This window comes from Martes martes, assembly GCF_963455335.1.
Source record: "Martes martes genome assembly, chromosome: 6".
Lineage (NCBI taxonomy): Eukaryota > Metazoa > Chordata > Mammalia > Carnivora > Mustelidae > Martes > Martes martes.
In genome coordinates, this window is record NC_137893.1 from 23,799,566 (window position 1) to 23,814,506 (window position 14,941).

At 41.0% G+C, this 14,941-nt stretch overlaps 1 protein-coding gene across 2 annotated transcripts in view; it reads left to right on the forward strand.

Moving 5' to 3' along the window:
* The first annotated feature begins 4,247 nt into the window (after positions 1-4,247).
* The window catches only part of SNX3 (sorting nexin 3), a 43,317-nt gene continuing 32,623 nt past the window's right edge, over positions 4,248-14,941 (forward strand). The window contains exon 1 of one of the 2 annotated variants that reach the window (XM_080805546.1): positions 4,248-4,998. In XM_080805546.1, the coding sequence (XP_080661672.1) occupies positions 4,837-4,998 (162 nt within the window). In that variant the 5' untranslated portion in view covers positions 4,248-4,836. The remainder of the gene's footprint in view (positions 4,999-14,941) is intronic. The other variant, XM_080805547.1, reaches the window with a different exon arrangement.

Below are 14,941 nucleotides of genomic sequence, written 5' to 3' on the forward strand. Positions count from 1 at the left end.
ATCTTTTTAAAAAATTAAAAATTAAAAAAATTAAGAACCTATAAAGAGTCTGGAAAAAATGTGGTTTTTTTTTTTTAAGATTTTATTTATTATTTGACAGAGACACAGCAAGAGAGGGAACACAGGAACACAGCAGGAAGAGCGGGAGAGGGAGAAGCAGGCTAAGATTTTATTTATTATTTGACAGAGAGAGACACAGCAAGAGAGGGAACAAAGGAACACAGCAGGAAGAGCAGGAGAGGGAGAAGCAGGTTCCCCCCAGAGCAGGGGGCTTGATGCAGGGCTCGATCCCAGGACTCGATCCCAGGACTCGATCCCAGGACTCCATCCCAGGACTCTGGGATCAGCCGAAGGCAGATGCTTAAGGACTGAGCCACCCAGGCGCTCCTGGCTTTTCTTCTATAAGAGGAGGAGGTCTTTCTAAGCATGCTTGGAAACTCAGAAGCCATAAAAGAGAAGATTGATAAATTCAACTACATAAATTAAATTATAAATTACATGGTAAAAAACCATTACCAACAGAGGCAAAGTTAAACTGGGGAAGATATTTGCAACCCATATCACACAAAATGGTTACCTTTTAATATTTTAAATTTACTTTTTAAAGATTTTATTTCTTTATTTGACAGAGAGAGAGACAGTGAGAGAGGGAACACAAGCAGGAGGAGTGGGAGAGGGAGAAGCAGGCTTCCCACTGAGCAGAGAGCCAGATATAGGGCTCAATCCCAGGATCCTGGGATCATTATGCGAGCCCAAGGCAGACGCTTAATGACTGAGCCACCCAGGCACCCCAAACTTCTAAATTTTAATAAACTCCAACATATCAAGAAAAAGAGAAAGTCAATAGAAAAATGGGCAAAGCATTTGAACAAATATATCACCAAAAGAAAAAGGAAATATGAATGGCTTGTAAACATATGAGAAGATGCTCAACTGTGCCCAGTTGATTAAGGAACATGCGAATAAAGATACCATTTAGATAAGTGAAGACTAAAAAGTTTGCTAACACTTCATGTTGGTGAAGCTATGGACAAACAGGCACTTTCATACCTTGCTGAACAGGGTGTAGACTGGTTAAACCTGTACAGAAGACATTTGGCAATACCTCTCCTAAATATATATATCCTTTGACCTAGTCATTCCATTTATAGAAATTTATCCTATAAATATAATCCCGTGGATGTGTAATGATAGAATATTCAGACAATATGCAATTGCAATATTCATTGCAATACTGTAATAGTGAAAGGTTGAATCCCGTATATATTTGTGAATAGGGGGTCAAGTTAAATTATGGCACATCATGTAATATGGAACTATCTTCAAGATACATTATTAAGTGAAATATGATATTATATAAATTTATATATGTATATATATATATGTTCTAGTATACTACTTAAGGGACAAAACTCTCATCTCTTATGGTCCTGCAGTAATACAGGTACACTAACAAATTATTTTTCTAGAATTAGGCCATTTAGGAAAACATAAAGTTGGTAATAGATTTCTGACATCTTAGTCTATCCCTATAATATGCTGATGTCTTCCCATTCCTTTCCCCAATGCAATTGCTGCTCTCTCTTGAGTTACCAGTGTTAACAGCCTGAATATGTCTTTCCATACTTTTTCCCATGCACATACAGAAATCTGCCCATATAGATGTACATACCTTTATACATTTTTTGTTCTGTTTGTTTAACCAAATGACATCATACTGCACAGATTTTTCTGTGATCCTCACCAATGCATCATGAACACTCCTCTTCTAATCCTAATAATTAAAAATTGATATATTCTCCATTTGGACTCCATTTCTCTGCCCAGACAGAGAAAAGTGTAAATAGGGTGTGTACTTTCATTCAGCCACTAAATTCTCTTGTTAATTCTAGTAGCTTACTCTTTTTGGATTATTCTAGGAATACAATCATATATCCTGAAAAATAATTTTCCTCCCAATATTTATACCAGGAAGCTCTTCTTAGCTGTCTGGCTGCTTTGTGGCTGTGCCACTCTCTTCTGTAGCTGCTTCTCACTGCAGCCATTTGTTGCTACTGCCCAAAGGTGCTCTGCATGGCCTCCAAGGAATGAGACAGAAGGTTCCTATGAGAATATCCCATGAGGGCTTTGTTCAAGTGTCACAGATCATAGCACAATACAATGGTTCCTGGTCTCTTGGCTCACATATATTCTAATTCAAAGTGTCATCTCATAGGGACCAAAGGCAGGCTCTCCCAAAAAGTGCCACCTTGGCATATTATTTTAAGTAAAAGTTACTCAGGAAACAGTCCGTGCAAGCACACTCAGACCCTCCTCTCTCCCCTCTGAGAGCAGGAAATATATCTTCCACATGGAAGGTTTCCTTCCTGTACTAAGGAAAAAAAAAAAAAATCCTCATTACCGGGAATCAAGCCTGTAAAGTCTACAAAGTTATAGAAAAAACCTTGTTAATTTTTACTAATCTATTATCCCAGCCCAAATTCTGCTCAAAATTACTTATTAATTAGAGCTCCCAACCTTCTGCTTTCTGTGTCCTACTAATTTCTCACAGATTTATTGTCTCATTTCTGAAAAGTATAAAAATTGCCTGCCTTGGTCATTTCTTTGGATCTCAATTTCATTATTGGGCCTCCATGAGCATGTAATTAAACTTGGGTTATTTTCTCCTGTTAATCTGTCTCCCATAAATTTGATTCTTAAACCAGCTGGGTAATCTTGAAAGGCAGAAGGAAATTTTCTTCCTCCCCTACAATCTATACTCAATTCTTGAGCTCACTGCTATAATCATACCAGCCAAGTTCCCATTTGGTTTCTGGCAACAGGAGACAGGCCCAGCAGGGAGTACTGTCTGCGCATATTTATTCTAACTTTACCCTTACTCTTTGAGATACTCAAAGAAGGCTTCTTTGACCATCCTGTCTAATGAGCTTGTCTCATTCTCTATCACATTATTCTAGCTTTATTTCCTTATAGCACCAATCATATTATTTATTGACTTACTATGTTTCCCCAAGGACTCGATAGCCAACCTGATGAATTCAGAGAATTTCCGCATCTTATTTACCCTTAACTCACTAGTATCTACTCTTAACTCACTAGTATTTACAGTTGAAAAATACCTACTAGACCTTCAACAAATATTTGTTGAATTAATGAATGTTGATTTTTCGGAAAATAGACTGTATCATATTTAAGTAATTTCTTTATTCCAACTCTTCTTAGTGTTATTAGGAATGGTTTTTAATGATCTGGGCAATTTTTCAACTTAAGGGTCAGATTATTCAAAGTGAAGTTCTGAAACTCAATGTACTTTTAAAAATGCAGACATAATTGCAGAACTATGCCATAAACAGAGATAACCCTCTAGGCAGGGATAGAAACATCCTTCTACCTCAAAGTTCAAAATCTCAGGGCGCCTGGGTGGCTCATTGGTTGAGCCGCTGCCTTTGGCTCTGGTCATGATCTCAGGGTCCTCGGATTGGATTGAGTCCTACATCGGGCTCTCTGCTCAGCAGGGAGCCTGCTTCCTCCTCTTTCTCTGCCTGCCTCTCTGCCTATTTGTGATCTCTGTCAAATAAATAAATAAAAACTTAAAAAAAAAAAGTTCAAAATCTCCATTTGCTACAGATGAACTACCATCTACTGATTTTTTTTCCAGGTGGTCCCCTCCCCCCATTCTTAGAAAGTCTTATCTGAGTTTAAAATACTGTAGAGGGGCACTTGGGTGGCTCAGTGGGTTAAAGCCTCTGCCCTCGGCTCAGGTCATGATCCCAGGGTCCCAGGATCGAGCCCCACATCGGGCTCTCTGCTCCGTGGAGAGCCTGCTGCTTTCTCTCTCTGTGCCTGCCTCTCTGCCTACTTGTGTCTGTCTAATAAATAAGTACTTTAAAAAAATAAATGAAATACTGTAGAAATATGTTTACCACTTTCCTTTTTTTTAACTTACTGGAACTTTGTGGGAAATGAGGGAAGAAAGTTGCAGTTTACCCAAACATAGGTCGTTAAAGGCAGGTTTCAGTCCACTTAACTACGTTATTTTGTTTTCGAGAGCCCAACAGTCTCCAAATGGCTTGACCTTAGTGCTGTGATCTGGCAAGGTCTTTGTATTCCACTCTCCTACTTAATCACTTTCCATTTATCAATCCAGATACGCGTCTGGTCAAACTGTCACGATGATGTCAAAATCAGAATGTGAGGCATGTTAACGGTTATCTAGAAAGGCGTTGTCAGTGGTTCACGGTAAGACGGGTGGTAAGGCTGACACAGAGTTAGCTGGAGTTTCGTTTCGACAGCGGGCAAATCCCCCAAATCTAGCCGTTTAACTTTTGTTTTCGCAGCCCCCTAGACCGCGAAGATCATTTCCGTGCTTCCTCCCACCGCTCCAGGCCCAGGCGGCTGCAGAGAGACAGGAAGCGCCCACCCCCGGACCCCTAGGTCCCGCCGCACCTCGGCCGCACCAGGCGGCGACGCGCTCGCCCGGTGCACTGTGGGTACTGTAGTCTGGCCGGAACCTGTTCACGACTACAAGTCCCGTGACCGCCATTGCCCGGCGGCCGCCTAGCCCTCAGTCCCCCTCCGCGGCCTCAGCTGGGCCTCCCCGGCCCAGGGCGCGGCGTCCCGGCGAGTCAGCTGTTTCTCGCCGGGGCACAAGAGGCGGAAGCCGGAGAGACGCAGGGAGGAGCTTCGCGTGCGGGGTGAACGCCCGTCCTACGTGCTCGTTCGCTTCGCGACCGCTGTGCGCGAGCCCGGTGTCCCCGCGGCGGGCAGCAGCGGCGGAGTCGGTGGAACGCGAAGGGGGCGGAGGGAGTCCGCGGCGGCGGCGGCTGCAATAGAGAAATGGCGGAGACCGTGGCGGACACCCGGCGGCTGATCACCAAGCCGCAGAACCTGAATGATGCCTACGGGCCGCCCAGCAACTTCCTCGAGATCGATGTGAGCAACCCGCAGACGGTGGGGGTCGGCCGGGGCCGCTTCACCACCTACGAAATCAGGGTCAAGGTGAGGTTGTCTTTCTCCCCTTCGGAGAGACCCCTCCCGCCGTCCGTGGTCTCCCCCAGCCAACCTACGAGTGGTCCCCTGCGGCGGCTACAGCCGCCCAGGCCGGGAGCCCCGGGCTGACTCGGTTGGGCAGCTTTGTCCCCGGGCGGGGTCTCGGGTCAGGGCCCCGCTTCCTCTAGGGCTTAGAAGGGGTCTGCAGAGTGAGCTGAGCCCAGCCCTGGTATGTGGAGAAGGTGCTCGAAGAAGAGGGCGTGGGTTGAGCGCCGCTTGCCCCTCAAGCAGCTGATCTGGGAATGACATTTGAGTTGGAAAGGTGTAGATCTTTCGAGAACACAGTGCTTCATCGGGAGGGGAGCTAGATCTAACTGAGAAAGGGGGTTTGCGCAAAGTTGAAGTTTTCCCAGTCTTCTTGAGCTGGAGACTTTTCCTAAAGGTGGCCGAGCCAAGCTGGTTGGTTGGTTGTTCCAGGCCCTTCCCGAGCTACCAAACTGACCAGGTTGTACACTTCTCAGAATAAAATCTAGTGGGTGTTCATAAAAGCCTGACGAATTTGGTAGGGCTGAGCCTGGAGAGAACAGTGATAGATCTTAGCCTTCTGGGCCACCGTCGTGCTAGAGGCTGAGGTGTGGCGAGTGTTGTCTACCTCACAATCCAAAACTACAACTGCTTTTAAGAAAGCCTATTCACTTAGGGATCTTGCTCTCTTAATTTCGAGATTTGCGCTTAACTGAATGAAGGAATCAGCTGAAGTAGAAACACACTTATAATTTCGTAACTAGTATTTGATAGCAATAAGTAATTCAGATGATTTGAAAGATGCTAATTGAAAATAGTGCTTCACTTTCACTGTAGTTCAGGATTAAAGAACTTTCTTATGTATGAAAGTAGCTTTAAAAGTTAATGACATGAAATGAATCTAGTTGTTAAAAACGGCAACAAATTTTACTAAAAATTAAGTTTAAGAATTTCACTTTACAGTAATCAAAATTTACACAAGTTACTATTAATATTTAAGTGGAGTAATTTCTCATTAACTTGTGCATTTTTTGTGCATATGGTTAAAAAACAACCTATAATTTGCCATCTTCACCATTTTTAAGTGTACAGTTCAGTAGTGCTAAGTATATTCATAATGTGAAATTTATGCATTTAAAAAATATGTGTTGCTAAAAGAATTTTAATAATCAGACTTTAAAATGTGAAACTAAAGTTTATGTTCCAAGTCACCCTAGTGTCCCTACAGATTTGTAAACTGTGAGCCATAAGCAGTTTTGTGAAAAAATCCAGGCTCTGGTATACTTCAAGGAAGTATTTTACCACATAAGCCTAGTGAAAGAGTAAGGCCCCCCCTTTTTTTTTTAACTTTTGGAATGATTTTAAAATATATGGCAGAATGTTCACTAAAAAGAACTTCCTCTTTTACCCTAATTCACCACGTTTTCCTTTATTTTTTGTGCTAAAACAGAAGTTGGTATTCCTGTTTCTAAACTTCCATAGTTAGTACTTCCTGTCATACAACTGAAACAGAATCTTCTGCTTCCTCTTCCTCCGTTTAATAACTTCGTGTTTATCTTGCTGAGTGCATTGTATTAAATGCATTGTATTATAATTTAATTATTTAAAAAAATACATCTGATGCTTGATTACTGCATAGCTGATGGGACACTTTAAAAATAGTGTTTATGGTATGATCATTTACATTTTTAAGAATAGTCCTTTTTAAGAGTGGTTAATAAGTTATGGAATTAACAAAGAATACACCTGCATTGGTTTGTATTATATAAAACAGGTTTTTTGTGTGTTAATGATGGTATTAGTCATAAATGCAGGTATCCTAAAAAAAGTGTAATTGAGTTTCTAATGGTTGTGAAATGACATTGGAGTTTTCCTTAATATGTGATGTGTTAACTTAAAATTCAGAACACCTTATAGTAAGACAGTAGGTCTTATTTAAGTAGCATATGATTTTTTAGAGTAATTACAGACTTGTGTTAAGGTAAAATGGCCAGCAAGATGAATAGTTAAGTCATTTTGTAATTTTATTTATTACTACTTTCTAAACTGTTGCTTCTCTCCCTAGCCCCTGTTGCCTGCCCTTTGCTACTGAATTGCCATGTGGAGTTTGGGACCTTAAACTATCTTATAGTTACTTTCTAATTCTGGTCTTGAGAAAAGTGTTCAATTTTATAGAATCTGATTGAAATTACTCTAATTCACAGAGTAATTTTATCTAGATAGTGGTACTTTAGAATGGAAGTTTCCCAGTCTCCATTTATCTTTCGGCTTGAGGGTAGTGTTTAAGACTATTAGGATCACTTGATTAGTATCTCTGGGCTTTTGAAAATAATTGGTACAGTGTTAATGTTTTTAAAAATGGTTCTAATGGGTAGGTACAGCAGAGAGCACCATAAATGATGAAAGGTTTAGGAAAGCTCGGGGTTTAGAACTATTTTGGCATATTAAAGAGAAGTTTAAAGGAGAAACTCAGTCACTATTTTTGAAGTTTGTACCGTAATGTCACCTTAATTTTCTGGGGATTTTAAGTTAGTTCAGATCTACTATTGTAACTAGAGACAGTTGTTTCAAACAAGCGGGAAGTTAAAGATCTTTCTTGAGCTCTGAGTTCAATGAATAGATTATAAACAGAGTAAGGTCCACAATCTAAACTCCATTTTCCTTTTGTAAAATAGGTATGCCTGCAATAGCATGTACTCATAGGACTAAATGAGATAATGTACGTAAATCTCTTTAGCATTGACTGGTACATATACTAAGCTTTCAAAAGTTACCTCTTTCTTTCTTTTTTTTTTTTTTAAAGGTTTATTTGTTTATTTATTTGACAGAGAGAGAGATCACAGTAGACAGAGAGGCAGGCAGAGAGAGGGAGAGAGGGAAGCAGGCTCCCTGCTGTGCAGAGAGCCCCATGCGGGACTCCATCCCAGGACCCTGAGATCATGACCTGAGCTGAAGGTAGCAGCTTAACCCACTGAACCACCCAGGCGTCCCAAAAGTTACCTCTTTCTAAAAACAGATAGGTTCTAATTTAAAAGGCAGTGATCAACTAACTACACTTTCTGTGTTACTGTGCAGTTGAGTTACTAAAATTGTTAGATTTTCTTGGCATGGAAGTATACTTTTATTGCGGCAGATGTAGTGTAAAAGAAGCCATCTTGTTCAAGGAGCTTTTTTGTTTGTTTGAAGTTTTTATTATTTTGTGTGATTCCATGTAGAAAGTTGTGAAGTTGTTTGGAAGGTGGTAAATTTCATATTAAGCCCAAAAATATTTAATAGAATACTTCATATTTTAAGGTTGCACATTTCCTGTGATTATAATAGTATTCTTATAGTTTTATTGAGATATGGTTGATATACAATGTATTAAAGCTGTACAGCAAAATGATTTTTTATGTGCATATGTTTTGAAATGATTACCACAGTAAGATTAGCTAACGTTCAACTCCTCACATAGTTACAGAAGTAGCCTTTTAAAATTGAGGCTTATTAAAATACAAAGCTGAATACTAAAGTTTAATCAACATTTTTTTTTAAAGATTTTATTTATTTATTTGATGGAGAGAGAGAGCATGAGCAGGTGGAGGAGCAGAGGGAGAAAGGAAAGGGAGAAGCGGACTTTCTGCTGAGCAGAGAGCCGTATGTGGTACTTGATCTCAGGACCCTGGGATCATGACCAGAGTGAAAGGTAGGTGCATAACAGACTGAGCTACCATGCCATATTTTTTTTTATTTAAGATTTTGTATATTTATTTTAGAGAGAGTGCATCAGGGGGTGGGGTGAGGGGCAGAGAGAGAAGAGAAACTCAGGTAGACTCCACACTTAGTCTGGAGCCTGAATCAGGACCTGAGCTGAAACCAAGAGTGGATGCTTAACTGACTGCGCCACCCAGGCGCCGCAAGTCTGATAAACATTTGGACAAGAAAGATGGTTAGTAAAAGTAGCATTTTGACAGTTTTCCATTCTATACCTGTATTGGTGATTTTATTCTGTGTGAGTCCTCTCATTTTAAATTAGAAGTTATTAATATCGGCATTGGAAACTAAGAAATAAATTCTTAGGGGCGCCTGGGTGGCTCAGCGGGTTAAGGCCTCTGCCTTTAGCTTAGGTCATGATCTCAGGGTCCTGGGATCGAGCCCCGCATCAGGGTCTCTGCTGGGCGGGGAGCCTGCTTTCTCCTCTCTCTCTGCCTGCCTGCCTGCCTCTCTGCCTGCTTGTGATCTCTGTCTGTCAGATAAATAAATAAAATCTTTAAAAAAAAATTAAAAAAGAAACAAATTCTTAGACTTGCTATCAGTATTTATAAGAATGTTTTAGTAAAGGGCCCAGATATATTTTTTTTAATGATATTTTAAAGAATCAAGGTATTTTATGCCAAAGGACATCTGCAGAATCTATGTAGCTTTATCAGCTGGCCATGAGATGTCTGATACACATCTTTGCTGGTGGCTACAGCTGGCTTCCAGGATCTCCATGAAGGATGGGCATGTCACTAGCTTTCAAGGTTCTTACCTAATCCATGCCTTAAGATGGGGGAGGGAGGCAGTGACAGTTAAAAAGCGGTCCTGCTATATTGGGCTACTAGAGACTGTTCTGTATTGTTCATTTTAGTACTTTAGGGAACCAAAGCACAGACAGTTGTCTCTCACCCAAAGTAAATTATCTGACTAGTGTCACAGCCGGGGTTAGATTTGAAGTAGTCTGGTCCTGGTTCAGAATTGCTTCACAGCTGCAGTTCATTTAATTTAAAACAGGACATTAAAACCTTTGTTGTCTGCAGCCTCGTTTTGGGGCACCCTCGGGTGTCTGAACATGGAAAGGAAATCCCAGGGTTGGTACTCTTGAGACCTGAGTTGAGTCTTCAGTAATGTGCAGCGGGTAAGACGCACCCAGGAGAGGCGAGCAGCTGCAGAGAGCTTGCTGTTAAATTCTGTGCTCTGATGAGACCTGGAGAGAACTCGTTGTTGACTGGCTGGCCGGTGATGTTATAAAAGGCAAGCTTTTTTTTCTGTGTGTGTTGAAGCTGAAGAGGGGACTTAGCACTTCAGTGCTTCTTCTATTCAAGGCGCTGTGCTATATATATGTGTCTATAAAATATGGAGCGTTTCATGAATTTGCGTGTCATCCTTGCGCAGGGGCCATGCTAGTCTCTGTATCGTTCCAATTTTAGTGTATGTGCTGCTGAAGCGAGCACTGCTGTATATATGTAACACGGTCTTTGAGGTAACTGAAGAGAATAGGGAGTATTCCTGTTTTGCTGATGTAAAAGCTGGGGTCCGTGTTGATCTGATCCTCATCTTTTGTCCCTTCCTCATTCTTGCTTTATGTTCCAGGCCTGTTGAGCTGCTTGTACCTCCTGAAAAAGCTGAATTCTCTTTTATCCAGGCCTCTTGTGTCTACATACTTCCTCCGCCATTAAAAACCATCTTCCTGGGACGCCCGGCTAGCTCAGTTGGTGAAGCTTGTGACTCTTGATCTTGGGGTTGTGAGTTTGAGCCCCACATTGGGTGTAGAGATTACTTTAAAAAATAAAGTTATTTATTTATTTACCTTTAAAGATTTTTCTTTATTTGTCAGAGAGAGCGAGAGAGCACAAGCGGGGGGAATGGCAGGCTGTACCGTAGGCACAGGGGTAACTGGCCCACCCAGATACCCCCTTGCTATCATCTTTTTCGAGATTTTGCTGATCCTTGGAATTTAGATTGGATTTCCTTCCTGTGTAGCCTGGTAGCCCTATAAGGATTAAATTTATTTGCTTATTTGTGGCTTCCTTTAGTTCTTGTATCTTCCACTATAAGCTCCTAGAGGACAGGGACTGTCATAATCACCCTTATTCAACACCTGGCACTGCACTTCCATGTAGTGGACATTATGAATAATGACGTTTAGGAAGGTTAAGTAACTTGCCCAAAGTCATGGGTGTTAAATGGCAAAACTGGGATTTGATCTACATTTTCTGACCTTCAGAGCCTATATTGAACATTCTCCTGGGGAGCTTTTGAAACCATTGTCTTCCTTCATTGGGCAGAAGTGGGATTTGGGAAATGGTAGTTTCTTTATTTTTAAGATTTTATTTATTTTATTTTGGGAGAATGAATGATGGAGAGAGCATGAGCCAGGGGGAGAGGAAGAGGGAAAAGCATACTCCTCGCTGAGCAGGGAGCCCAGCTAGAGTGCTTCTTAAACTGTCATTTCCTAAGGTGCCTGGGTGGCTCAGTGGGTTAAGCTTCTGCCTTCGGCTCAGGTCATGATCCCAGGGTTCCTGGGATTGAGCCCTGTGTTGGGCTCCCTGCTCTGCAAGGAGTCTGCTTCTCCCTCTCCCTCTGCCTCTCTGCCTGGCTCTTGCTCTTTCCCTTCCACTCTCTCTCTCTCTCTGTCAAATAAATAAATAAAATCTTAAAAAAAAAAAAAAGCACCCTAGCAAGGACACTTTACTGATACACAGGAAGGCTCATTCCTGGTTGCACCATGCTCTCTGTCTCTGAGAAGTATGAAAAAATATATGGAACCACAGTGGTTGGTAGTTAGATGTGATTTAGAAAGGCAAATTCTAAGTAAATAAATAGAGACAAATCAACCAACCAGAACAAAAAAGCAGATCCTGATAGAGATCTGAGAGTGGAGAGGAAAACGAATGACATTTGCCAAAGTAGAAAACTGTTTTTGGAGGGGAGGCAATTTAGATACTAGCTGAAAGTGTAACAACCTGTATAGCTTAGCTTTTTCAGAAGAAGGGGAGTCATTGGCTGTATTCAGCCAAGACAGTTGTTTTTGCCACTTGTACTGTGTCCCCATGTAAGAATCAGGGAGGTAAGCCAGGAGTTAGGAAAATATAAAATATATATCCATCTAAGAAATAAATTATTATTATTATTTTTTTTTTTTTTTGAGTGTGCACATGAGCCCAGGTGGGGAGGCAGAGAGACGATTTTTTTTTTTTTTTTTTTTTTTTAAGAATTTGTGTACTTACTTGTCAGAGAGCACAAGTAGAGGGAGAGCCAGGGTCCCTGCCAAGCAAGGAGCTTGATGTGGGACTTGATCTCAGGACTTTGGGACCATGATCCAAGCCGAAGGCAGATGCTTAACCGATTAAGCCACCCAGGTGTCCTGGGAGAGACAGAATCTTAATTAAGCAGGCTCCATACCCAGGGCGGAGCCCAGTGTGGGGCTCATCTCACAACCCTGAGATCATGACCTGAGCTGAAATCTAGAGTTGGATTCTTAACTGACTCAGCCACCCAGGTGCCCCAAGAAGAAATTCTTATATTTTGTTAGTATTGCCACACTGTACCTTTAAAGTGGAAAAGTTTAACTTTCAGCAGTCTTGGTGATTCTTTGCAATGGAAATTTTCCTGTCTTCACCTTCATAATCATGCTTACCAAAAAAGAAAAAAAAAAAGTTTGAACTATTGTTTTTATGTACTTTGATGATTTACCATATTGTGCTGCTTTCATGTAAGCAGAGCCAGCAATTTTTTGAACATCAGATAAGAGAGATGGTGTCCAAGAAAAGCAACAGTATAATCTCAGTACGGCTATTTACTGATTTCATAGTTAATGACTTAACTAGTTCAAGCAGAGTTTTACATCCTTAAAGAAATACTTAGAACCTAAGAATTTTGACGTAGTAAAATGTAACATATGATGTAACTTTCAAGAAAGGTGGTATTAGGATACAGTTTGGGCTGTTCTCACAGAGTCTTCAACAATAGAGTGTTTATTTTTTCACATGACAGGTTTCAGAGACAATCTTGGGCTGTTATCCTGGCTTGACTGTCAGCTCCCAGCATCACATCCATCTTCTAGCCAAGGGGAAAATGTATTCCTGCCCCATTGCCCTTTTCCTCAAAAAGAAGCTGGGAATTTAGTCACATCTTCAGCCATGTGAAGAAAGGAAGAACAGACACTGTTCTTTCTTTGCTTTACCACAATAAGGAAGTAATTGGAATCAGCCCTTCTAGGGTGTGGCTTTAGCAACATTCTGATCATCTCTCTTAATTTTTTACTTTTTTGCTGATGTCTGATTTCAAAGTTTAGAGGAAGGTGGGTAAGGAATAAAATTGAGTTCTCATTAGTTCTGACAATCTTTTTTTTAAAGATTTTTTGTTTATTTTATTGGCATGAGTGGGAGGGCCAGTGGGAGAGGGAGAAGCGGACCAGGGAGCCAGGGATCCCAGAACCCCAACCTGAGCCAAACGCAGATGCTTAACCAACTGAGCTACCCAGGTGCCCCAGTTTTGACAATCTTAAATGTGAATGAGTTTTGATTTCTTCCTGAGAATTAATTTTGATAAGTTGAGAAAGACTATTGTGAAGATATGGCATATCTGATAGAGGTATATCATGGGATTGGGGTTGGATTAGAGGTGTTGAAAATACATGATTAATCGTTATTTTTTTTTTCTTCCATGGTTGTTTAAAACGATGGAGGCAGTTTTACTTGGGACCAGCATTTTAGTTGATGGTATTGAATGATAGAGTATATAATTTGAGGTACCAGAATAAGTGAGATCATTGTCTCTTACCAGAAAATCATAGAAGACTTGAAATAATTTTCATAAAATTATTTTGTGTCTAGCAGTATCGGAACGGGCACTTCCTAATTCTTTGCTCTCTAGACTTTGATTTTATCACTGATGTAACATCTCTGTTTGCTTGGATTTCCTTAAATTATTTACACACTTGCCACCTATAGATTGTTTGCTTTCTCTTTTTTCCCCACTCCTGCCTTGTGGGATAGTAAATTTGGGAATTCTGATCCATACAGAGGAGGAGAGGAGTCTCAAAGCTCCTGTCCTTACATCCATTTCTTTGCATCTCACTCCTCTTTTGCCTTGACATTATTTGTTATCTTGAAGTGGAAACAGAAGTAGATAAAAGTCTTGTTGGCTAGGCATATATTATGTATTGTCAGGCCTTGATTTAAGTTTATACCCAGGGGTGCCTGGGTAGCTCAGTTCTTTGAGCATCTGACCCTTGGTTTCAGCTTAGGTCATGACCTCAGGGTTGTGGGATAGAGCTCTGTGTCTGGCTCTGTGCTCAGCGCAGAATCTGCTGGAGATTTTCTCCCTCTCTCCGTTAAGCTTTCGCTTGTGTGAGTGTGCACGCACACTCTCTCTCTTTCTCTTAAATAAATAAAATCTTAAATAAATAAATGTATTTATAGCCAGAGATGCCTCCCATATTGTGTAACTTGAGAACTTTTTTTTTTTTTAAAGATTTATTTATTTATTTGGAAAGAGAGAGCAATGAGCAGGGGAAAGGGCAGAGGGAGAGGGAGAGAGAGAGAGAGAGAAAGACACGGAGCCGACTCCCGACTGAGTGTGGAGCTGGACCTGGGGCTTGATCACACTGCCCTGCCCTGAGATCATGACCTGAGCTGAAATCAGGATTCAAAAGCCCAACCTACTAAACCACCCAGGCACCCCACTGAGAACATTATTAAGACACTAACAGATTAAAAAAAAAAAAAAAAAGACACTAATAGATCTAGAGCAGGAGTGAGCAAGCTGTGGGCTTGCCTGTTTTTGTAGTTTTATTGGAAGCCTTCCACAGCTTAAGGCAATAAATTTGTGTTTTGAGCTACTAAGTTTGTGATAATTTGTTGCAGCAGCAATAGGAAATTAATAAGAATGACCATACTCTTTTACTAAAAGTCATTTCCCAGGCACCTGAGTGGCTGAGGTGGTTGACTGTCTGCCTTTGGCTCAGGTCATAATCCCCAGGGTCCTGGGATTGAGCTCCATCTCTGGCTCCCTACTCAGTGGGGAGTCTGCTTTTCCTCCCCCCGTGGTCTTCTGCTCTTGCTTGCTCTCTCTCTGTAAAATAAATAAAATCTTCTTTAAAAACTAGGTATAAGAGAAAGAACCACATAATCTTTGATAGGGTTGTTTATGCTTGCTGTTATCTGGTGCTCTTATATGAGAGGGG